Below are 24,487 nucleotides of genomic sequence, written 5' to 3'. Positions count from 1 at the left end.
AGAGTCACAGAACTGGTAATACACCCTGTCAGTTTACAGTGCTGCTATCCGCAATGGGCTTTGCATACCCCCCTTTCCGTGCTGGGAAAGGGCGACGACGAGCACCCTGTATCACAACTATTGCTGGGAGCTTATCTCTAGCGTCCTCATTGGCCTCTCTTCGTCCTCCTACTACTTCCACCCATTGTTACTCTGTAAATTGGCGATCCTACCCGAAGCTGATCCCGGAGAGGCATCGGAGGCCTCGGAGTTGCTGCTCGCAAAAGTGCGGGACACAGAGGCATCCCTGCGGCTCTCGCGAATGGCCCTTTCGCGACTCTGCTGCGACGCTGTCCGCTTCCAGGCAGCCAGCGGCGGCCTAGAGATGGAATGGCGAGACGACTGATAGCTGGCCGCATCACTGCTGCGGCGCCGCGACTGCGAGTACTCCTCGCGCTCCATACGCACCGCGTCATCACGTGCGCGCTGCGACTTTGTCATTTTCATTGCCACCAGCGGCGGCTTGGCGGCACGCTGCGGAGAGCCCCCCGAGTTCGTGTTCGACTGATGGGATTCGGCGGAGTTGCCGGATACATCGTTCCAGTTCGGCTGATCTGGCGGTGACCACTCCAGCAGGGCCTCGCGCTGCTTGCGCTCCTCCATCAGCTTCTTCGTCGTCGGCGCGTTGCCGATGCCGTAGTGCTCGACGTTAAGCTGGTCTATGAGCAGTTGCGAGTTTGTCGTGAAGGCGGCGTTGCGGTTGTTCAGCTCCTTGCACATGCGGGCATCACGGGCATTGTCCAGCTCGAGGTTGCGAATGCGGGCGAGCATCCTCTCCTCCATTTTTTTGCTCGACTTCTTTTCCTTCATGATGTCGCTTTGCAGCTTTGTCCTCATAGAGCAGAGCTTGCGGATCTTCTGCTGCAGTGCAACGTACTCTTCCTTGTTCTCATGGGTGTGTTCCTCCGCCTTGGCGGTCATTGGGTCTTCGTCCTTCTGCTTAACGGCGGCCACCACATGAGCCTTCTGGCGTTGCTTCCTCTTGTTCATGATTTCCTGCGAGGCGGCAATCTTCTTGAGCATGTCTGCGCGCTTCTCCTGGAGATCCTGGATGTAGTCGCACAGCTCCTGGTTGGATTGGCGACGGTCTTCCTTCACCATCGTCTCGATCGTCTGCGGCAGAGTGTCGTTGACGTACTGACTTGCACACTTGACGAAGTGCTCCAGTCGCTGCACACGGGCCGCCAGTTGGTACACATCCCCGGCGCCTGTCAACCCCTCAATGTCGAGGGCGAGCGAGTCCTGCTCGTCCTTGTGATGGCGCACGAGCTCCGCGAGGCGCACACGCTCTGCGGTCAGCTCTTCCACAGACATCAGGGAGTTTATGTCTCCGTTCAACATCGTGCCACAAGTGATCTCGCGCACGTGCCGCTCGTGTGCGGCGCGCGCCGCCTGCAGCTCTTCCTTCGCCGCCATATAGTCAGCATAGCTGGCGGACGCGCGCCAGCCCGTCTCCGCTGCAGGCGCAGCCGGAGTAGCCGGCATCGTACCCGACTCCTTCTCTTCCTCGCTCGGGCACTCATCGTTCACGTTCTCCTCGTAGGCGTCTTCCTCGTCGGCATTCACCGCCGCCGTCTGCTGCGGAAGGTCCTCCTCTACCTCCGGCTCCGACTGCTCATTCTCCGACGCGCAATCCACGGGGTACTCCTCCGACGAGGTTTTGGACATCGCGCTGCAGGAAAAACACTCAAGTAAAAGAAGGACTGATGCGGGTGTGGCTAAAGGGGAGGGGAGCTGCAGTCTTGGCCACAGGAGGCACTGCGGGTGCGAGAAAGAAAGAAAAAAAAGAACGGAAGTAGAGAGAAGAAACCGAACAGGGAAACGTGGTGGGTCAGGAGGCGCGCGTGGATGGTAGGAGGATGCGTCTAGTGAGCTAAGAGTGAGGAACACCACGGAGAGAGAGAGAGAAAAAAAAGGGAAGAAGCGCACCGCTACGAAGAGGTACTGAAGACGTAGAATCTGGAGTGAAACTTTTGGATGGGTGATGACACTGACGCTGACGTTTCTGTTTCCCGACAGTCAATGAAAGTAGCCACGGATGCGGAGATGAGAATGAAAAGAAACGAAAAAGAAAAGGGGAAGAAGAGTGAATGAGAAACGCGATTGAGGAAAGAGAAATCGACGCAGAAGCGCATCGGTGGAAGAGCGCCCTCTGCGAGAAAAAGAAAGTGCTTGGCGAAGAGCTGACAGAGGAGTGTCTCACCTTGTGATAGGGCACATCATCGTGCTACCTACAGCATTACCTCAGAGTGTGTCCAAGGGCTCTTCACAGTGCCGCTCCTGGTCGCAGATCCGTAGGCTTAGGTTGCGAGCAGACGCGCTGTGTTGCGGCTTATCAGGACCCCCTTCTCCCTTCTGAAACTGGTGACTTTGCTCGACGGCTGCTGTCTCTCGATACCGTCCACGTTGCCCTCTCACGGACGCAGTCCGCTTCAGAGGTCGGCGCCTCTCACTCCCTCCACCTCGTCAACATCACCAAAACCCACCTGCAGGCACGACGACACGGGTAGCGGATGGGTAGGGGGGGAGGCACACCTTGAAGATGCACTCACACGTGAGAAGATGATGAAAAACGACCCCCAAAAATGTACGACTTCATGCGCGTGCACGAACGCAACGCGGTATGGCGAAAGAACCACGAGAAGAGCGCGCAGCAAGAAAGTGAGGTGCATGCGTACGCACACACACAGAGAGACGCGCACACACACACACACACACAAGCGCATCTCCAGCGCAGAGGACGGATGCAAGTACGGAAGGGTTTTAGTGAAACACAGTGACGCATAGAAGTCGTAGAAGAAGGCAGATAAGTAGGTATCCCCCCCCGGGCACTGTACCACGTATGCCGAGGAGCAGGGGGAGCAAAGCCTCTTGTGAGTGTGCGCGCTTCTTTTGACTTGCCTAGAGCTTCGCAAGAGGTAGGCGCAACATCACCTGATCTCGACTTGTCGCTTGAGCCATTTGGACTGCATCGCGGAACTCCACAGTGGTCATCTTCCCCTGTCCGTTCTTCGTCTTCGCCGTTGCGTAGTGGAGCAGCGCGGCAAGAAAGAGCGCTGTGCCCTCCTCCTCGCCACCAACGTAGTTGATGTTTCCAAAAAGGCGATCGTCCATCATGGGTCCACTGCGACGCAAGCTGCTGACGAGCTCTGCGTAGGATGGCGCCCGACTGCCATCTGGCATCAATGGCTGACCACCGCGGGCCTCAATGAGCTGTGTACGCCTCAAACGTCGGAGAATGCGCCGTTGCCGCTCCACCCGCTGGGACTCCTTCTCGACAGAGAGAAACGGCAGATCTCGAAACACTGTCAGCTCGAAGTCGCTCGATTGCGGGTTGTCACCCATTGCAATACCGTGATACCTCTGTAAGCACCCGACGAAGTTGGCCGCTCGACTTGCTGGACCCGTGGTGGGGCTCGATGTGACTTCAGTTGAGCGCAGCTGCCAGTCCTTCTCTACAGAAGCAACGCGGTCTTTGCCTAGTAGATAGCGCAATGCTGTCGACTTACTTACGCCCATCTTGGAGAAGACGATGCTGTTGGGCTGTGGTATGGCGTTCACACCACCGCGTACCATCGCCTCCACATGAGAGCGGAAGTACTTGGAGAAGAGACTTAGTGGCAGACCGAGTAGAATTACCTGCGCAACGATGGCCGCGTCTCCTGGCGGCGCAGTCGAGGTGCTGAAGAGGGGCGGTGATTCCGGCTCTGTCGTGGGGAGCTTTGCCTCGCGCATCTGCGGCGGAAGAGTTCTCACGCTGGGACCCAGGAGGTCCACTAGGAAGCTCGCCATCGTTGCTGTCGCAGCTGCCAGCCTCGACGCCACAGTGGCGGGAAAATCAGCCAGCAGCACCTGCGCCACGTAGGAGACAAGCTGCGCACGCTCTGCATCCCTTGTCTGAGTCTGGATATTCTGGCTCGGCTCACGGTGCAGCGTGCCTTTCTTGCCCTCGGCGAACCACACATGTGACTCCACGTACTCGATTCGGAGAATACCGACTGCGGTCAAGAAGCCCCGTCGCGAGCGCAAGTAGCTCATCTTCCACTCCACAGCAACCGGGTCCGCTGGAGACTCCTGCTCCAGTGCCAAGAGCGTCTGCTCAGTGTTCATGCTCAGCTCTAGTAGCGACGTGGTGTTCTGGTGTACCACAACGTTGTAGATAAGCTCGAGGTACTGCAGCAGGCCGCCCCACATGCACTGGTACCGCCGCGAAAGCCACTTCACTGCCTTACGCACGACCAGGTCCGTGCCGGAGAGCACATCACGCACGTAATCCAGATAAAGCGACTCAATCTGCGTCTGCAGGAGGCGGGTGGTCTCGACGTCGATGCAAGTGCCATGCACGTACATCTCCGGCTGCGCACGCAGCTGATTATCGCTGCCGTCCACCAACAGTGTGGCGTGGGACATGCGCACGTGGTAGGTATCTGCCAGCTCGACGGATTCGCGCGTGGCACAGTGCACAGCGCTCGTGTACTCAGGAAGCATGATGATTGAGTCGGACGTGCACCAGTACAGAACAGCGCCGGTGTAGAGGGATAAGAGAAGGCAGCCGCGGCGCGGAGGCTGCGCCACCGTCCCATCAACCGTCTTTAGCGGGGTTCCTGCTGCGGCAGCCTCATTGACGTACTCCTGATACGTCTTCAGAAACGCCTTCAGTGGGTGGTATACCTGGTTAAACGCCCGGAGATCCGCTGTCGTGATGATGCATAGGTTGCCGCCGCTGCTTAGCCACTGCTTGAGAGGCTCAAAGCAGGGACTTTGCGTGATAGGGAGATAGAGGCCGTTTGCCTTGTGGGGCGTGGCAACGAGCGTCCCGTCCAGATCGGCGAGAAGCCAGTAGTCGGTGAGCATTCCTTCTGAATCAATACGTTGTCGTCTTCGTCGCGTTCACTTCGCTAGAGTAGAGAGGCACGAGCGGAAAGATGGGGGGCGGGAAGAGAGACGAGCCAAGAGACCTTAATGACAGCCCAGACATGTCCAGTGCCCAAGCGCAGGACCTCCAAACACCCTACGAAAGCGCGTAAACCAGAAAAGGCACGAAAAAGGCTGTACGGTGAGAGAGGAAGAAGGGGGGATAATGGGGTGACTCGAGAAGACGCAGTGGAAAGCCACAGGAATGCACGCTGCAGAGGAACTGCCGAAGGAGAGCGACTCAAACTAGTCGAAGCGCAGGACGACTTAGCCGCAAAGCAAAAAAAAAAAGCAGCCGGAGCTCCACGCAAGAAGGAGCGAGAGAAAGAGAGGGAATGGATGGATGGATGAATGGGGGCGCAGCAGCAGAGGGACAGGTAGAGGGGTAAAGGAAGGCAAGAGATGACATAAGAGACGTGAAAGGGGAGAACATGAAAAGAGAGGGCAACGCGTAGAGTACAAGGGTGCAGTGACGCGCGTATGTTGTTGCGGTTGCTCGTCTTGTGCGCTTGTGCGTGACGGGGTAAGTGCTTAGCGCGTATGATCCGTGATAGACCCCTGTGCGACCCAGGTGACTGGCGTTATAACGAAGCCGCAAGCGAAAGAAGGTGAGAACGTTTTTCAGAGAGGAAGAGGTGGGGTGGGATGGGCGGAGATGCCGAGAGTGAAAAAGAGGAGCCGCACGCGTTGTGCCTCTAGAAAGGGAGAGAAGAAGGGTGAGAACTAGGCGGAAACAGGGGTGTAACGAGGGTAGCGCAAGTAGTGGCGCCACATTAGGGGGGGGGAGGCGGCAAGTGAGAAGAAATGGGCGTGAAGGCGTTGAATGTGACGTACTAGGCAGTGCTGATGCTCTCACGTCTGGGAAAAACAGCCACACCGTTTGAACAGTCATGGGGAGGCTGCTGAGTAAGGGAGGAGACAATTGCCCATATGTGTGATGCGCCTTTTTTTTCGTACATATTCTCTAAGGGCCTGCAGCAGGCGCCACCAACGAGTGTGGGCAAAGTGGTCACTCTGAAGAAGAAATCGAGCCGATGGTACAGCACCACGGGACAATCGAAACATACACTCCTTGATTGAGCGGCTAGCACACATATACCAGCAGAGACGTCGGTGAACGCTCTCCCCGCCGACTGTGCATGCTTCAGGCATACGCAGCTCTCATTTGTGCATTTTGTGAGAGCTGCACTGCAGCTCTTGCCGTAGCTTCTTCCACACAGGAGCGCCTGTCAAAACGCACCAAAGCACCTCCCCCTTTAAGATGGACATGCGTTCCTCCTCTTCCCGCTTCTTGAGCACACGCATCTGAAGCTCGACGCACCTCAGTCGAAGGCTTTGGAAGAGCGCCGCTCGTGCCTTACTTTCTTCTCGCTGAACAATGTGATGTACTGCAACTAGAACTTCAACGACGCCGGGTTGATCTCGGTTAGTGGAACTAATCAAGGTAGAAAGGCTTCGGTCACCGAGCTCCGACTCGCTTGTGTAATTCAGGCACGCGTGGTGATTAGATTACGGAGAGGGCTAGTGGTGTTGGAAGGAAACACCATCAACTCCGTGATAGAACTCTACTGCCTGGTTGGGCCACAGCGACTTCGACCTCCTGATGGGGGAAGATCCCACTAAAAGGCTCTGCGAGTGTGAGTGCGACTGCACCGCAGCTGGGCGAATGTCCAAGCTGTTGTAGAGCAAACTGGTAGCGTGATGGCAGCTGTGCGTGTTGCACGAGTTCATCAGGGCAGACCCCACACAATAATGGGCGGCGTCTTTGCCGCTACCAATGACGGCAGTGTGGGTAGAGGCTGCTGTGCGACCTGCTCGATCAGCGTAGCTTGACGCACGCGCAGTCGACTCGCGGTTCTGGTGGAATATGGCGGAGGCACCAGAGCCGCCATTCACTCCCACCCGCGACCCGCGCCCCGAGAGTGGGCAGACGTGAAAGCGCTGACGAGGCGCCACCTTCGATGTCGCTATGGCGTCCCCAGCAGTCGTGAGCAATGACCGGGTGGAAACCCCGGAGAAGACGTTCTCCTCCCTGTCGCTGTCGAACCAGAAGTGCCGGCCATGAAGGCCTGTGTGGCAATTGAAGACTATCCCAGCCGCATTGTCTGTCGCCGTGGTGCCGACACCTCTCCCGGTAGGCTTACTCATCGGAGCTTTGATCGGTTAGTGCACCCTCTGAGTGGCGACCTCACGCCTCGCGCGCCGTGTTCGCCCACCCACGAGTGAGTCCCCGGAGCCCTGCTGCTCCCAGTGATGCAGACAGTGCAACGGTACGGCCAACCTGCGCGTTGGTAGCGCGTGTCGCAGTAGTAGGCAAAGCCACACCTCCACTGACGCAGGGTCTGCGAGGGCGTACGGCACCAGTCGCACCGCCGCGTCGCCGGTCGAATGGCGCACACAACGTGACAGCAGAGCGATTTGTGAAAGGGTGAGTGCGCGTGTTGACAGGGTGGTGCTGCAGTGGCACCGATACAGCACCTCCCCCGCCACCTTGCAGTGAGCGCACTGGTTCTTGACTACAGTGCCGACGCCGGCAAATGTTTTTGCCAGGAAAGTTGGAGAGGTCCGCGCAAGCGCGAAGAAAGCCGCTCGACACTGAATAAAATAGAGCAGAGGTGATGCCAGCACTTCTGCTTGGTGTCACGGGGAAGACCACAGTGTTGAGTGGGTCACCTGGGCCAGTGCACAGTGGACTCGATATTTGCTCCAGAGGTTCTCCGCCGAGGTCCGCGGCACCCCCGCAGAGTCGGCGCCTGACCGTCTCCTGGTCAATGCGACAGGGTGTGGCAAGAAGCGTGTGCCTGCCCGCCCACTGGATCTGACAGTGGTGGTGGCTTTGCAGCTGAGAGTCGGCGTCGCCGTTGTCAGTGAGACAAAGCAGCTCACACTACTACCACTACCACTACCACTACTACCGCCACTGTGCTCAGGGCCTCGGCCCGGATGCGATGGCGTCCTCGCGGCCACAAGGGGTACGCTTCTGCATCGAACGAGCTGCTTGTACTGCAATGACGATCGAAGTGTAAACTCATGCTTTTCAAAGCTCGCACAGTCTCTGCCAGGCACCTTAATGTCGGTCGTCTCAGCGTGCCCTACAGACAGCACTGGGCTGCCTCTGGGTTGTCGTGAGGGTGGAGAGGCAGAGCCGTGTCGTGAGGTGTGCGACGTGTGCGATGGCAGCTGATGACGCAGTGGAGAAAGGTTGCCACCGATGCCGCTTCTCCATGCTACTGATGGTTGCTGTGGTCGTGTGCGTGGAGAGAATCGCAATGGGCTGTGTGTTGTCACTGGGACGTGGGGTTCGGCATCGGCACCCACACGATGCGGCGCCGCCTGCAAGCCTCTGGCACTCCTCGGTGTAGCAGGTCGATCCGTCTGTCGGGAAGTGCCCGAGCTGAGGAAGCCGAAAAAAAAAAACGGCCCAGGGCTGCCGGCCAGAGAGAAAAGCGACATGAATGAAAGGAAGGAGCTGAGGAGGCGTAGGAGGGAAAAGAAGAGGTCAAAAGAGAAGCAGAATCAAAGCAGCCGCGCACGCCGCCTCTTGCATCCTCCCCAGCTAGCAAGGAGTATGCGCTCTGGGGCGCATTTGCTTCGGTAGACGCATGCAGCGGTGCAGTCAAAGTGTTTGCTTTGTTGTGTGTGGGTGGGGGAAGGGGGCGGTTCGAGAATGCGTTAGGGGGCGTGCGTGTCCCGAATGGCAAGCAAGAGAAAAGGCGGTAGGCAAGCGGCAGAACACAGAGAATAGCGGAGATCCAGTTTAGCGTACACACCGCTGTCACGTGCCGGTGTGCGCCGGGTGCTAGCCCCCTCGCATGAGGAAATACAGGGCGTAGGAGAGATGATGTGTGTGAGAGGAGAGAGAGAGGGAGCGAGGGTGTGCGGGGCCGTACCTTCGATTACACGCCAAGGTACAACTCAGCCGCGTCTCTCTCAGTGCCGGGTGGATATGCATGACTGGATCTTTTTGCTGTTCCTGTCCACTTGAAGCGCCCACTCAGCGTCTCCATGAAGCCATTCACTCACGTGTAAGTCAGCGTGCGACGATGTTTCAGGGTGTGTCTACCCATGGACTCGCTCACCACCTCCAGATACCATTCGCTTTTTGGGCGCTGTTCAAAAGGTCCTTAGAAGTCCGTGTCACACTTTTCAGCTCTGCTATCCACAGTGTTGGTTATCCATTAGCAAAACAAGGAAATCAGCGAACAAGAAAGGCGAGAGCAGAGTAGCGTAACGCGTGCCTTGCAGAACGACTCCGATGGTTGCTCCCCATCATAACGGCCCTGAGGGTGATCCGCCCTGTCCCTCTCGCTCTTTTGCATAGCCACACGCAATGCCGTGCATTCCCTGCAGCACCTCGGCCTGAATCGGCGTCTGCCCCACGCGGGGGTCGAGACCAACATACTCACGGTCGTACAGGCGGGCAAGCGCACCCTGTGAGCTTCCCTGCAGAATCACGGTGCCACCGCCGCTTCCAGTGCCGGCACGTATTAGCGCAGCACTGCAAGCCCATCGGTCCTCCTCGACGCTTTGCCTTTGTTGGGCGTCAGAGTCCGCGCCGCCTGCACGGGGCACGATCTCGCGTTGTCGGGCTTGCACAGCACCTTTCAGCGCCCGCAGCACTGTTTGGAAGGAAGTGGTGTAGATAGCCGCCATGCCGTACAGTTCGCTTGCATCCGCGTCATCGGTGCTCGTCAACGCAACAAGCACCTCGGCAGGTGACACGATTGGCTTCATGAAGCCATCCCTCTTCTCTGGAAAATGGCTCGGCCGGCTGTACGGACAGGCCACCGTAACAAAGCAATCGACCGTGTCGACAAAGTTCGCCAGCTTGAACTCATTCAGGTGGCCGACATAGATCACGTAGCTGCGCTTTCCGTAAGCCCGAATAAGCTGGTGAAGCTGCTGCGTCACCTCATAGTAGCCCTCAATGGCAAGTGACGCAACGAGGATGCCAATGGCAGAGCTAGCCCGCACGGACTCAATGTTAAAGGCGCGCTGCCTCATGCGACGCTGCAGTGCCTGCTGAGCCCGCATGCAATCTCTGGTGACAAGGGCCGCAGCGACGCCGTCGGCGCACGTGGCAGACACCCACTGGTGCACAGTTTCCGCCAGCTCGAGAGACGCACAAGACGCGTCAGACGCTGCAAGACACTTCACGACATTGTGCACCAGCTCCTCCGTCTCTTTGGCACAGCCGAAGGTGTTATCCAAAGCACAAACAACAGGCACGTCGCACACCTCAGCACTACCATCCCACTCCAGGAACTCGCGGCATAGGTCGCTGCAGTGAAACCTGTTGTACTGCTCTGCTGCCAGCACATGGATCAGCGCCGAAGAGCCAACAGCGCCAATAAAGAGCAGGTACTGAACCTCGTGAGACGGTTCCAGCGACGATGACGAAGATGACACGCGAGGAAAGTAAACGCCGTTCACGAACCAGCACTCATCGTCTGAGGAGGCGGTTACTGCATGAACAACGTCACCGGCCTTCGCGCCGTGCAACGGGGTCGGCTCAGCTGCAGCAGAGCCAATGTGGTTTTCGAAGATGGGCCAATCGATTGGAGTGCCACAATCCTTAGCGACGCCCCACCGAAGCTTCGCTGCCTGCACGATGGCCCTCGCCGAATACGTACAAGCAATAGTGAGGCGGGGATGCACCGGGCAGGGTTCTCCCGCAGAAGCGCCGGTCGCTACCACCCTCTTCGTCCACCAGCTGGTAAGCCGATGGCAAATGGCTGACGCAAAGCGCCGTACTACCTCCAACACTACAGCCACCTCGGCATCCAGCAGCGCTTCTACAGCTTTGCCATCAGGCACAGTGTCAATGACAAGTGCGCTGAAGTGAAACACTGGCTGAACATAGAAGACTGGCAGGCGAGTTGAGCGGCTCATGCAAGCTTCACCAAAGTGTACAATGCAGTCGGCCATGTAGTGCTGGGCGGTGATCTCATCGGGGCAGCAGCTGCCAAAGGTGTTGTCAGCCAGGACAAACAACCGCATTGCGCTTGTGGGGCAGTGCGGGTTGTCCATCGCCGCAGTGTGAGTCCGCGCTGCCGCCCCAGCCACCGCAGGCCCTCCTGGCCGAGGCGCAGCGACCGCACCGGCACTGGAGCCCCGCGACCCGCCACTCGCGGCCCTCTCTTCCATCTTGAAATCGCTTGCCTCAACGTACCGCGTATCTGCAGCGACGAGGTTGCTCAGGCAGTGCACCACAGCCACCGCATCGCCAAGCAGCTCGTCCGGAAACTGCAGGGCAACACGCATGTAAGGAGAACCAAGTCTCGACGGCACAGCGGAGGTGCTGCTGCCGCACTGGCCGGACAATGACGTCGGCCCTCCGCAGGACTCCGTGGCGAGAGCGGGAGCCGCAAACGCCGTGGCACCCTCTCTGCCGTGAGTTGCTCCGGAGAAAAGAAAGTCAACGACTCGATCCAGCTGGTAGTCGTTGATAATGCGTCGCTCAGCCTCACCTTCGTCAGAATCGCCCCTTGAAGTCGCAGTGGTGAGTCGCTGGCGGTGACGATGCACCAACACAGCCGCTTCGACCGGTGCGTCGTGGAACATGATGCAGCGAGTACTGTGGCACTGCTGCTCCGCTAAAGCACGTGGTCTCCACGCTAGAGACGCCTCAAGTGCATGAATAAATGGGCAAGCTGTAGTTGAAGACTTGGTCACACAACAGCGCTCAACTACGAGAGAATAGTAGATGAAGGTGGCTTGAGGTGGCAATTACGTTGTTGCTCCTGACGTAATGAATGGGAGCTGGCAAGTGTGTGTGTGCGTGTCGGAGGGGGGGGGTACATTTATGTCGAAGAGAGAAACGAGGAGACGGAGGCTGAAACAAGAAAACCAACTACACAAAGGATGAGCGATGTAAGGCAGCATGTAGCCCGCACGTGTGGCATTACATCGCTATCACTCTGCTAACCGAAACTGCAGCAACAACAACAGAGAAGGGGGAAAGGGCCAGTGGACCATTGTCGTGGTGCTGAAACTACCGTGTTACCGCTCCCCTGAAATCCCCTCCCCGCTCTCGCTTGCCGCACACCAGAGCAAGGGCGCCTACGTCGAAGTAGTGGAGGAGGACGACGACGAAGCAAAGTCCTGTCACAAGCACGATGTCCGGACAAGTAGGCGGAGACGGAGCCAACGAAAAGACACACCGCACGGAAAAAAAATCCGAACAGGCGACGCCACAAACGCGTATACTGCGTGCTACCGTTATCGCAGCGAGGCGCACTCGTTCGGCATAGCCCCTTCCCTCCCGCACACACACACACACACACACACACACACAATCCATAGCCATCCGTGCGCATGCCTTCACACATCTTTTGAGTCTCAACTGCACTTTTCTTTCTCTGCAGATAACTTACGCGCATTAGGGGTTTAACGATCAGTTCAGCGTGATCACGTACACGCATAATCCATACATAACGTCGCCCACCAACATGAAAAAAAAAAAAGGACCGTCCCTCGAGCTCCACCTCAAACTTGCGCTAGTGTAGTCTCACTAGAGCATCTCGTCCCCATCGTCGGCGTCAGTGTCGCCGCACTTCATGTTATTCTGCTCACACCGCTTTTTCGTGTGCCGCTCCTCGATCAGGTCCATGTGAAGGTGAAATGTGGGTAGTCCGTCTAGTGTGACGCCGCGCGCTGGCGCCGACACCAGCTCCACCTGCACACCCTTCTCCTCAACACCACCACCGAAGCAACTGCTTCTGACAGCACGGTAAGCGTCGTCGCTGCGCAGAAGGAGCTCGTCCACGGCGGGCGGATACGTGTAGTACGGGATGCGGCCATCGTTCCAGTCTGCCAAGATCATGCGGGCTGTAGCTTCTTCATCCACCTGGCCGCCGCGTGTGAACCTTCCACGACGCATCCCGACCTGCTCAATGAAATCCATCACGTCGTTCTCACGGAACTGATTGATGCCGTAGAACAGAGCCAACGGGTGCAGCCCGCTGTTGTGCAGCGCCTGGTGTGCGGTGACGTCGGTGTTGTCGTAGTCATCAGCCTGCTGCACCGCCGTGCATCGCTGCAGGAGCCGCTGCACTGGCAGGAACGGATTTACGAGCTCGCTAACCCGAATGGCGTTTCGCAGGACCACGTCACCGTTGTCCTCGCCGGGGCTTACCACACCAGGGCAGTCCATCACCCGGATGTCAGACCGCAGCTCCACCTCGGTGTTGCCTGTCGTAAACCCGGGCATGTTACCGACGCCAACGACGTGCTTGCGTTTCAATGCGTTGATGATGGAGCTCTTTCCTACATTCGGATAGCCAATCACCCCAACAACAATAGCCTTGCGTTCGCCTGTCTCGTCGCTGCGAGCTAGTGATCGCAGGCGTCGAAACAGGTTCGCTACGTACGTCTGCCTCAGTGAACCCTTGGCGGTGGCTGCAAACGGGATGCATATGAGCTGCTCTTGCTGCTCAAAGTAGTTAATCCACGCATCTAGCACCTCCTTGGAGGGCATCATGTCCACCTTGTTGAGCACAACAACGATCTTCTTCTGCTCCTCGCCGTAGGTTGAGCGAATATTCTTCTCTAGCTGCGTAAGTCGGCACCCGAGCGGGTCGCGTGCGTCCAGCACCTGCAGCAGCACATCGCAGTTCACGACAACGCGATGAAACTCTTTGAAGAAGCGCCGCAGTGAGCGATCCTGCCCTCGCTGTGTCACATCTTCCTCCCACATGTCGTCTTCCTCAGCGCGGCCGTTGCCGAGACCGTCCTGGCGGTATAGGTGCATGGGAACCTCGTAGTCGTGCACTTTTTCTGAGGTACGGAGCGCCAGCATCCGCATCTCGCGACGACGGTCCGCCAAGGTGGACTCGGCCACTCCAGCGGGGTCTGCATTCTGAGCAACTTGCTGCGGGACCTTACCGCGAATTTGAGAGCAGGCGCCGCCCTTCCCGAAAGTCCCACTGCCGCGCACAAAGTTGACGAGGCGATGAGCTCCACCACTCACGCCACTGCTGCTTAGTCTGGACCCGCTGGCCCCCTCGACACCGTGCAAATGCGGGATGCTCAAGACGCTGTGTGTGCGCCGTTGTGCCGTCTGAGTCAGGCGCTGCGCCACCTCCTTCAGGTCAGGCACACCAAGATCCTTCTTGAGCACCTTGGCCTGACCCGGCAGCTGCCGCCGCCGGGTCTGCCGCGCATGCGTGCCGCCACCGCCCTTGCCACTTTTTTTGGTGTGACTACCCATGCTGTGCTTGCCAGGTGGTAGTGCTACAGGGAGAGAGCTGAATGAGGTGCGTGGAGGAGAGCTTCTCCTGGGGCAGTACCGGGAAAGTAAAAGAAGAGAAGCGAAAAAACACCGCACCCTGCACGTCAGTGTCAGGGCGCACAAGATGGGCAAGAAAATGATAAGCGCACAGAGACCAAAGACAATGCATCCATGCACATGTATGTGTATGTATATGCGAGCGAGCAGAGGGAAAGACCGGGTTAGGGGGAGTGGTGGAGCCAATAGAAGGCAAAAACAAGTGATAAGCTCGGCAGATGAAGACCAAAGGGGGGGGTAGGCAACGCAATGTTGCGCAGAGGGAAGCGCACGTTTCGTGCGGAACAGATGAAGAGCAAAAAACACCAAATAAGGGACTCAAAGCCCTTTTTTTTCCGATGACAAAAACTAGCAAAGGGCGGCTCTATGCCACACGCGTCAGATGGGGAGGCCAACATTGGCCCAAGCACCAGTGCCCTCCCTCCCCCTCTCTTGACACTGCCAGCGGCAGGAAGGAGTCGGCCGCACGCTCCAGCCGCTGGACTTCACAGTTGTCTGTCTCAGATCACGGCAGGAAACTTCTCTCCTACGAGCTCAGTGTTTTTTCCTTCTCTTTTTTCTGCTCTTCTGGCATAACCCGACAACAGCCCAACACGCAAGGCGCGTCCCCGGGTGTCTCTCACCACCCTCGACGTACACCGATGCACATGCACAGGCAGAAAGAGAGAGACTGCAGAAGCGCGAATGCGTTATCGGATCCTCTATATATGACAAGGACACACTGACAAGCCGAGGAAGAAAAAGAGGGAGGGGCTATGAGAGGTCCATTGATGGTGCGTATCTGTGTTATGCAAAAACAATCGCTGACGCAAGGGAAGATGAAGAAGAACGGGAAGAGAGGGGGGAAGAACAACAGCGAAAAGGAGGTGAGCGGGGGAAAGACGGGATGCATTAAAGGGGAAAGAGGGAAAGCCGAGACAGCAGAGAAAATGTGGTTCCAGGAAGCAGAAATGCACAGAAAAAAAAAAAAAACAAGAGGAGCCAGCGCCTCTGCGACACGTGTCAGGTTGGTACGTCTGCGTTTCTCGCTGTAATGCCCTCGTCTTTCTTTCAAAAGAGCCTCAAACAAGCCCACTCGCTCCACGCTTGCACCTGCATCAGAGTTCGGTGGTCCGTTTCGTCCTCTTCGCCTGCCGGCCCCCCGCATCCCCTCCCACCACCACCACCACCACCCCCCCCTCACGCGACCGCTTCCTTCCCCTTTCCAGCTCCTTCCCTTCCATTCTGTTGAGCCTACCTGTCGCTTACTTTCTCGTCTTCTTTGCGCTTGCTGTGTTCATCATCGAGTCGGCTCTTTCCTGTTTGGTTGAGGGTTTGGCTTGTTGTTTCACTGAGCCTGATTATCTGTCTTTCTCTTTCAGTTAACGAGCGCTGTGAAGAAATGACGCTGCTTAGGGCAAACCAGCGTGGAAATAAATGAGAGTCGGAGAGAGAGAGACAAAGAGAGAGAGAGAGAGACGATGTGCGAATCATGACGGAGGGGAGTCAAAGAAAAACAAACGAAGGCAACAAAGGTGAAAACGCGCACAAAATACCGACATTCGCACTTAAACGCCTTTGCGGGCCAAACGCACTGAAACACACCAACGCACACCTCCATACTCAATCGGCCCCTTCACTTGTCCGCAGACGGCTCCGGCACCTTCTCGACCATGCGCGACATGATTGTGTTGAGGCGTGTTACAATGCTGCGAGGGTCCTCGAGAAGACCAGCGGCGATGATGGCGTTGTCAAAGATCTGCTCCGTTAACAGTCCAGCCGTCTCCACTTCCTCGGTCGCCTCCGACTGCGATAGTGTGTAGAGCTTTCGAATGAGAGGGTGCTGGGGGTTAAACTGGAGGTTGTACTTTGGCGGTGGGCCAGCGGCCTGGCCCGTCATACGGTAGATCTTGCGCATCTGGGCCGCCTCGTGGTCCGCCAGCACGGCAGGGCTGTCGCGTAGGCGGTCCGTCGACTTGACAACGCCGACACGACCGACGAGTCGCTTGGCGATGAAGTCAGAAAGCGCCTTGACCTGGACGTCATTCAGCTGCTTCTTCACGGCCACGTCATCGTTCTTCTCTCCCTCCAGCTTCTTCTTGTGTTGCACGTAGCCGTCAAGGTTGGCGTCAAACATCTCGATGTTCTGCAGCTTGTGTTTCGCGTAGGTGTCGAGGTGCTGCATGACAAAGTCGTCAATCGGCTCGGTGCAGATAAGCACCTCAAGTTCGTGCTCCTTGTACTGCTCGTAATAGGGTGACTGCAGCGCCATCTCCTTGCTTGGCAAGTTCAGGTAGTAGATGTGTGTCTGGTTCGGCTGCATACGGTCGCGGTAGTTATCCAGAGAGATGTAAGGGTAGTCGATGTCGGACTTGGTTGTCTGGAAGCGCAGCAGCTTTGCGAGCTCCATCTTGTGCACCTGGTCCGTGCACACGCCCTCCTTCAGGAAAGGGCCGTACTCCTGAATGAAGCGCTCGTACTTGCTGCGGTCCCGCTTGCTCTCTTCCTCAAACCAGCGAATAATCCGCTTGGTCAGGATCGTGCTCAGCCGACGCATCATGCTGCCGTCCTGCGTGTGCTCGCGCGACACGTTCAGCGGGATAGACTCGCTGTCCACGGCACCCTTGATGAAGCGCAGCCAGTCTGGCAGCAGTCCCTTCGCTTTGGACTGAATCAGCACGCGGCGAGAATAGAGATTCACACCCGCCTCCATACGACCACCGCCGTACTTCTCCGTGTGCGACTGCGGCACGTACAGTAGCGCCCGCACGCTCATCGGAGCATCGATGGAGTAGTGAAGGCGGAACATGGGGCTGTCGTAGGAGCCTGAGATAAACTTGTAGAAGTCAATGTGCTCTTCGTTGGTGACGTCGTTCTTGTCCTTCATCCAAAGCGCCTCGACGGTGTTTACCTTACCGCCATTGAGAGTGATCTCGTAGGACACAAAGTTGCTGTACTTCTTCAGCACCCGCTCCACCACCTGTGGCGTGCAGAAAGACAGCTCCGTGTCCTTCACATCCAGCACAATCTTGGTTCCCTTCTCGACGCCCTCGCACTCTGTCACCTTGAAGGTGCCGGTTCCCTCTGACTCCCACACATAGCCCTTCGAGCCTTTCTTGGCGCTGCGGCTGTAAACCTTGACGCTCTTGGCCACCATAAAACATGCGTAGAAGCCGACGCCAAATTGGCCAATGATCTTCTCGGCTGCCGACTGACCGCTGCTCTGAAGCTCGCGCACGAACGCCTTCGAGCCGGAGCCAGCGATTGTGCCCAGGTTTTCTGTCAGTTCCTCCCGGGTCATGCCAATACCGGTATCACGGATGATGAAGCGACTCTTGCTCTGGTTGCAGGAGAGGGCAATCAGTGGGGCCTCGTCGTCCGGCTCGCGGGCGTACTCGGGGTTGCTGAGCTCAAGCAGGTGGCGCTTTTCCAGTGCGTCGCTGGCGTTGGACACCAGCTCGCGGATGAACACCTCCTTGTCGCTGTACAGACTGCATGCGACGATGTCCAGTAGCTGGCGGGTCTCCGTCTTGAAGCCCATCTCCTCCGACTCGCCAATTGGTTTCTCAACAGCGGCGCTCGTTCCAGCCGTTGCCTCAGCGGTGCTGCCGTCCGCTTCGCTCGCCTTGGCCTTCGTGCTCTCCGGAGCGGGCTCCACAATGACGTCATCGTCCAGATCCGCCGTAGCCTCTGCTGTAGGTTTCACCTCCGCCTCAGCGGCAGTGGCGGTGGCAGGTTTTTCGGTAGAACAGAAGCGATAGGCTGACGTGAGTGTAGCAACTGCAACCGCGGGGCAGCCACCGGCGGCACAGCTCAGCGCAGGAGACAGACCATTCGAAGACTTGGGCAGCACCAGACCAGACGCCGACACAGCAGCCATCGTGGAGGCCACCGTGGCCTTCTGCACGACACGACGCATTCTCCCTCAACAACAGAAACTAGTGGGAGAAGATTTCTGTGCGTAAATCGGTAGGGGTTTTTTTTTCTGATTCTGCGCAGCTCATACACTGCCACACAGGCACACGTCACCTCCTGTCCTCTGCTCGCTTAGTGAATATAAACCGGTCGCCGGGGAACGCGAGAAGAGAGTGTGTCTTCTTTTCCTTGTCGGTGTTGTTGTTTTCGTCTGCCTCTTTCCGAACTTTACGTCTTCCTTTGGTGGTTGTTACGACTGCAGTGGTGGGGAGGAGACAGGCGAGAAGGGAGGGAGTTGTGTGTGGAGAAAACTTTACGTAGGCGCTTTTCACTTACTAATTCGCTTTGCTTTCATGTCAGCACGTATGTGGTGGTGGTGGTGGCGGTGGTTTGTGCGATTTTTTTTTTGGCCAGAGGGGGGTGAAAGGAGCATCGAAGCAGTTGCGCGTGCGTGTATGCACGAGGATGTCGGTGTGTTTGATCGAGTAAAAGATGCGTCGAGGTGCCACACATCCACCCACGGCATACCCCGTTGCCGAACAACAATTAAATAAAAGGAGAGAGTACAAAATGAGAGACAAGAGAGTGGGAGAGAGAGAAGCGAAAGTGTAACAACCGTGGATAACACGCGCTGTGTCGCCGCCTCCGCTATGGCGATGGGCAGAGGCAATGCAAGAGAGTACATACAGGTGTGGAGAGGCCAAGCCCATGCGTTCCTTTTCCCCCTTTTTTCACTTCGAAGAGGACGAGGTTGACATGTCGATGAGTGCCGGCTGCTCATCAGATACGGCAGTGGCCACGCAAGACATCACCGCCGAAGCCTCCGGTCGGCGCGTGTGCGCAGCTGCAAATCGGAGCCCACACCAGCCTTGCAGTGATTCGCGACGCATACTGTGCACAAGAAACAATCGGTCCGATGCTGCACTACCACCACCACCACGATCTTCGTTCGTTTCACCGCATGCTCCCTTCCGATTCTCCTCATGTGTGCTTATTGTTCTGTGATTTGCTTCTTTCGTGTGTGCGCATGTATGTGGGCGTTTCAGTAATAGTGTGCCGCCAGCATGTCCCATCTCCCTCCTCGTCCATCGGTCATGATGAGCAACAGATCCATACAAATGTGAGGAGGTGGCGCTCTGCAGAAGGAGCTCGAGAAAAAGAGAGAGAGAATGATCGAGCTGGGCTCACAGGTGTACGGAAAAAGACAGCGACCACACACACACACACACACACACACACACACACAAAGAAGAAGAAAGAGACGGAGGAAATAGGCACATTTCCTTTCCTGCTTCGTGAGTAAACAGACGTAAAACACACGGGAGGGAACACGACAATGGAAAGACAGAAAAAAAAAAACGAAAATCTCTGCGCAGTCCTTCCGCCCTCCGACACGCCTCTCTCCATAGTCACACACACACACACCACAGACGAGCACGAAGACTTCGCCTAACTGCAGTCGAACCCCAGTTGCTCAACACCAGGATGAAGTCAGAGGAAGAGTAGGTCGAAAGAGCAGCAGCGAGAAAGTATACGCTCGTCCCTAACACAGGCGAAATGGTAAGAGGAAAAGGAACGTCCACATGACAGGGAAAGATGGACACACAACGGATGGGCATGGCGTGTGCCATCACCGCAAGTGCAATAGCCAAAAGACATTCAACACAAACAACGAAAAAATGCGCCAAACTGAGCGAGCGGGCGAGAGAGAGAGAGAAAAAGCTGCCAGTGGCACACAGGCGCTCGCAGCTCTACCAGGTGCGCTCTCTCTCTGCATTGGCTCCTCTTCCTTTCCTTTCCGGGGCTCCTGCCGCACGCATTGCTCTCTGCGCCATCCTCTTCGCGCCTCCTCACTCACCAAAGGAGAGTAACAATCGTCGGTCTTAATGGTTAACGCACTCACTGCAGGCAGAGATGCGGATATAAAGAAGGACGCAGGTGCCAGAAAGTGTGGAGACGGGAAGGAAATAATGGGCACACGGGCCACCACATTCTTAGCAGGTTTAATCGCAACTACTCCGGCGTGCGCTTCGCTGCCGCTGCACCAGGAAACACCGGGAAGTACAGGGGAGGGGGCATTCTTTGACTGGAGAACGTGGGCATGGCCGTCATGGGTAGCGGTTGCGGTGGTGGAGGTGGGGGTGGAGGAAAATACGAGGCCGGAGCAGCGTCGTGGTTGTGCGAGCCGTTCACTTCGGCAGGGAGACTCGCTGAAGGTGGGGAAGGTGATAACGGCGGTGGCAGGCGCGACGATGAGGGGAATTGTTCCTTCGTGAGTGTATGTTGTCCCAGCTGGCAGTCGGCCACCACCGATGTCCCGCGTGCCAGTGGTGCACCCTCCAGGACGTCATAGTCCGGAGACTCCTCATTCGCAAAAGGGTTAAACGTCTCCTGCCCTGTTTGTACAGCAGCTGTGGTTTCCCCTGCATCACCATCATGCGGCGGCGGAATTATGCTGCAGGAAGCCGGCGGTGGCATCGGGTAGAGGGTCGTCTCCGCCGATTGGTGCTGTGGCTGCGGCCATTGGGAGTACGGTTGCTGATACGACTCCACTGGTGACTCGCGCGGGTGCGTCGTGGGCGCGGCCGGCGAGTCAGTGACGTCACAGCGCATATGCGTCTCCTCCGATAAAGGCCAATGTGGTGGTTGTGGTAAACAGTCCTTTGGCCCCAGAAGCTGCTCCGGCGGGTGAGATGCCGCTCCCACAAGTACAGTGGTAGGAGACTCTTGCAGAGTCTGATGCTGCTGATGTTGCGCGCTTGCCAGCATCGCAACGCTCGGACCGACAGACATGAATTTGCTCATGACCGGCAACGAGGCCCCGTTGGCGAGACTGGCGGAGGTGTCGATTGAAGGGATTATGTGCAACAGGCCCGTGGCAACGCTAATGCCCAGTGCTGTCTCTGGGACTGTGCCCATCTCCACCCCCACCTCCTTGACAGTGTTGTTCTCGCTATTGTACACCAGGAATAGCAGCACATGCGGCACCTCTACCGTCTCATCCGGGAAGCGCTGCTTCCGCTCCAGCGCCCAGCGCTGCTCCTCATGCCATGCCTCCAGTCGACTGTAGAGGTCCTTCTGATTCTTTATAAGTGTAATGAGTGGCTCCTGGGCAATCTGCATGCCGAGAATGTAGTCGCGATTCGCCTTGAGTTCTCTGGAGTACGCGGCTGGGCTGCACTCCAGCACGTCAACAACATGCACACAGCGCTCTGGGCAAGCGTCCGCGCGAGTCCACTCGATGCTGCACCCGAGCAGGCCACCACCGCTCCATTCGTCTGACGGGACGCAGTAAACGTCGCGGTAGCCGCGGCAGTACAAGTTGTATGTGGTGAAGCAGACGGACTGGCCACGGTGGTTCACCACGTAACTCTTGAAGAACTGCATCCCCTGCTCTCCCTCTGAGTCGAGAAGAACGTGGTCGAGAGCAGTGATAATGTCAAAGAAAGGAACGAGGCCGGCCTTGTGAGCAGGGCTGTACGGCAGCAGTCGAACCACCTGAAAGCCCACGACACCAGAAAGTGGGACAGAGGCTACCGATGGGGCCGTCGAGGCGGAACCGGCAGGCAGCGAACGCTCTGCTCCGCCGGTGGCGGTCTGTCTAGGCGGGTCCCCTTTTGCACTGCCATTGTCCTGGCCCATTGTCAGCGCAAAGGATTGAGGGGAGGGGGGAGGGAGGGAGAGAGAGAGAAGAGGCCGTGTAGGACGCGAGCGCAATAGGAAGCTCGCAAGAAGCCCAAGAAGGCGTGCCAGCGCACGAAAGAGAGAGAGAGGATGCAATAAAACAGCACGAGTAGTCCTAATGCTGGTCCCACTAGTGGTACAGGAAAGTGGAGGGAGGCCAACACACCACAACAACGAGATTCGCGACCAGCGTGCGTGTAGGGTGAAACAGGCAGCTGTGCACTACACAAGAACGATGCAAGGCGCTCCGTAGTGGCGAAGGAAAGGAGGGGGGAGGGGGACAAATAACTATGAACGAGAAAAAGGAAAGGCGGATGTGGAGATCAAGAGCGCATTCGGAGGCCGACGTGCCCACACAGGCACGCATAAATGAGAAGATGAGGCAACAGTAATAGCAGTGATCCCAGTTGCAGAGCGAGAAACTAAAAAGAACAGCAAGGGACCCAAGAAGCGCTTCTCCAATGAGATTGTGAGTGCAGCGCAAATGACTCGGTGCACAGAGCCGATTTCCCTCGAACACTCCCACTGGCAGCAGCTGCCTCAGCGTCTTTTGCCAGCTACTGCAATGGAGAAGGAAAGAAAAACACAGCCACGCGAGTACCACAGGTTTGAAGGTGTTAAAACTAAACAACAACAGCAAGACAGCAGAAAAGAGAGAAGTCAGAAAAAAAAACAAGCTTCTCTAAACAACCCAACAGATGGGAAGTCCACGATACCTCAGCACCAGACGCACGCACACAAAAACTCCAAATCGGGGATACGACAATGGTGTGTTGTTTTTCTCTCGTTATGTGTGTGTGTGTGTGCTTGTCTACCTGTACCTGCAAGACAGTTGATGTGGACGCCCTCTCCTCTACAGGTGAACAGCCTCCAATTTGTGGATGAGTGAAGGAGGAGTGGGGAAACCAATGAGCTGGCAAAGTAAGCTGAGAACGACTGCGTGCGCAACACACACAGCAGGTGTCGTATCGTTTGCTCTTTAAGCGCCGAGCTCGGCTCTGTGTGTGTGTGTGTGTGTGCGTGTCTCTCTCTCTGTTCTAACCGTGTGAGCACGACCACTTTCAAAACAGTCCTAAGGAGGAGGATTTACTTCCAGGCGCTTGTTGTAGTTCGAGCCATCGACAGGATAAATAGTCTGCATGTGATTTGCTGTCACACACGCTTTTCAGTGCACACTGCATAGGCAAGCGTGTCCGTGCTCGGGTCCGTGTGTATATAAGCCCACACGACGTCCGATGAAGCGAGGAAACAGACCGCCGCAAATCAGTCGATACACGCCAAGAAAGCGAAATGAAAAGAGGAGGACAGTCAGGGAAGAAATGGAGATGGGTAGAGGGGCACTGTGCAACACGCCAAGAAAGGCGCACGTGAGAGGAGCGCTACGTGCCAGTAGAGGAACAATGACGCGCACACACAGGCAGAGAGAGAGAGAACGCATTTCACCGAGTCACCTGCTCTACACACTTTTGGTACCGACTCAGAGTAGAGACGGACGTCGCCGAATACGAGCGATGCCTTTCACAGCGGGTGGAGAAAGGGAAAGAAAGATGCAGAAGCACCATAGCACAGCCTCATCCAGTTCGTGCGAGAGAGCAACAGGGACGCGCTCGTGGGCCTACCATACGTCCCCGTATGTGCTCACTTGAGCTCTTTCACGACGTATTCTTCCCAACTTGGTACTGGTGCTGCTGCTGCTGTTATTGGCGTTTTATCCTCTTTTCAACGCTCGCGCAGCTCTTTTTTGTGAAAGGGGGAGTACTGCCACCTCACTGATCTTTTTTCATGAAGTAAATCGAGGAAGGGGAAAGCCGCTCATGAAGGAAAGCGCAGGGAGCAGACGTAGACGTGTTAAGCTCGGGGGTGGGGAGGGGCACGAGGGTGGAATAAGAGGGTGCGCGTATGCGTGAAACAAAACACACACGCACACACACAAAAGAGAGAAAGGAGAACAGCAGGGGGATGTGCCGCTGAACGACATGGAGCTTTAGGGGCCCACAAGCACGAACGTACAAACAGGAAAGAAAAAAAAGAATGACAGCGCCGCACCCGACTCCGTCGCACATGTCGTCCATGTCGGCATGAGCTTCGATGATGGTGGGACGGTTTTCGCTGTTGTTGTTTCCGTCTTTCTGCCGTCTTGCGTGGATGATAAAATGGAGCGTCGCTTGTTTTCTTTTCTGCGGGTGTAATGAGTCGATGGGGTGTGTAGACGTTACGCGAATCACCGAGGCCAAAAAGGAAAGGCGCAACTGATAAAGAGACTGAAAACAAACGAAGAACCAGAGAGAGACGCCTCTCCTTCTCGCCTCTCTCTTTCCTGCTGCCCTACCACACTTTGAGGCGGGTGCACCAACAAAGACGTCTCTGTCACCGACTCCACAGCACTCTGCAGCAGTCCCCACCTGCGCAACGCTCTTGGCGACACAGAAAGGCGAAGGCCCAACGGCGCCGGCGCCGGTGTCACCACCGCCGCATCCGATCTCTCTCGCGGTGGTGGAAAACACGTCAGAGAACGTCCCTGACGCTGCTCTTCTGAATTCACTTCGACTCCCCCCCGTGCTACCTCTGCACGGTAGCGGCGGTGCTTTTTCTACGACCACAGCTGCCGCTGCGGACTTGCTTGCCCTCGCTGAGGCTTCGCCCACTGCAGGATCTGCGTCGTCGTCG

At 56.8% G+C, this 24,487-nt stretch overlaps 6 protein-coding genes and 1 pseudogene across 7 annotated transcripts; all 7 read right to left on the bottom strand.

The window, feature by feature from the left end:
* Positions 1-171: 171 nt before the first annotated feature.
* On the bottom strand, positions 172-1,707 carry LBRM_33_2710 (conserved hypothetical protein; the record flags this gene model as incomplete). The annotated part of the gene is made up of 1 exon (XM_001567989.2): positions 172-1,707. One exon carries the CDS (start codon positions 1,705-1,707, stop codon positions 172-174), a length of 1,536 nt encoding a protein of 511 aa, XP_001568039.2.
* Positions 1,708-2,940: 1,233 nt separating this feature from the next.
* LBRM_33_2700 (conserved hypothetical protein) lies at positions 2,941-4,893 on the bottom strand (the record flags this gene model as incomplete). Its single annotated transcript, XM_001567988.1, has 1 exon — positions 2,941-4,893. The coding sequence occupies one exon, from the start codon at positions 4,891-4,893 to the stop codon at positions 2,941-2,943; it is 1,953 nt and encodes a 650-aa protein (XP_001568038.1).
* Positions 4,894-5,766: 873 nt separating this feature from the next.
* Positions 5,767-8,163, bottom strand: LBRM_33_2695 (annotated as a pseudogene). Its single transcript has one exon. A coding segment is annotated over exon 1 (2,397 nt).
* Positions 8,164-9,222: 1,059 nt separating this feature from the next.
* Positions 9,223-11,517, bottom strand: LBRM_33_2690 (conserved hypothetical protein; the record flags this gene model as incomplete). The annotated part of the gene is made up of 1 exon (XM_001567987.1): positions 9,223-11,517. One exon carries the CDS (start codon positions 11,515-11,517, stop codon positions 9,223-9,225), a length of 2,295 nt encoding a protein of 764 aa, XP_001568037.1.
* Positions 11,518-12,466: 949 nt separating this feature from the next.
* LBRM_33_2680 (putative ras-like small GTPases) lies at positions 12,467-14,164 on the bottom strand (the record flags this gene model as incomplete). The annotated part of the gene is made up of 1 exon (XM_001567986.1): positions 12,467-14,164. The coding sequence occupies one exon, from the start codon at positions 14,162-14,164 to the stop codon at positions 12,467-12,469; it is 1,698 nt and encodes a 565-aa protein (XP_001568036.1).
* A 1,693-nt stretch (positions 14,165-15,857) lies between these two features.
* LBRM_33_2670 (putative heat shock protein) lies at positions 15,858-17,762 on the bottom strand (the record flags this gene model as incomplete). The annotated part of the gene is made up of 1 exon (XM_001567985.1): positions 15,858-17,762. One exon carries the CDS (start codon positions 17,760-17,762, stop codon positions 15,858-15,860), a length of 1,905 nt encoding a protein of 634 aa, XP_001568035.1.
* A 2,387-nt stretch (positions 17,763-20,149) lies between these two features.
* LBRM_33_2660 (putative Golgi reassembly stacking protein (GRASP homologue)) lies at positions 20,150-21,778 on the bottom strand (the record flags this gene model as incomplete). Its single annotated transcript, XM_001567984.1, has 1 exon — positions 20,150-21,778. The coding sequence occupies one exon, from the start codon at positions 21,776-21,778 to the stop codon at positions 20,150-20,152; it is 1,629 nt and encodes a 542-aa protein (XP_001568034.1).
* Between the last annotated feature and the right edge of the window lie 2,709 nt (positions 21,779-24,487).

Source organism: Leishmania braziliensis, chromosome 33 (genome assembly GCF_000002845.2).
Source record: "Leishmania braziliensis MHOM/BR/75/M2904 complete genome, chromosome 33".
Lineage (NCBI taxonomy): Eukaryota > Euglenozoa > Kinetoplastea > Trypanosomatida > Trypanosomatidae > Leishmania > Leishmania braziliensis.
Note: the sequence above shows the minus strand (reverse complement) of the source record. Positions and strands in the feature narration are given on the sequence as shown.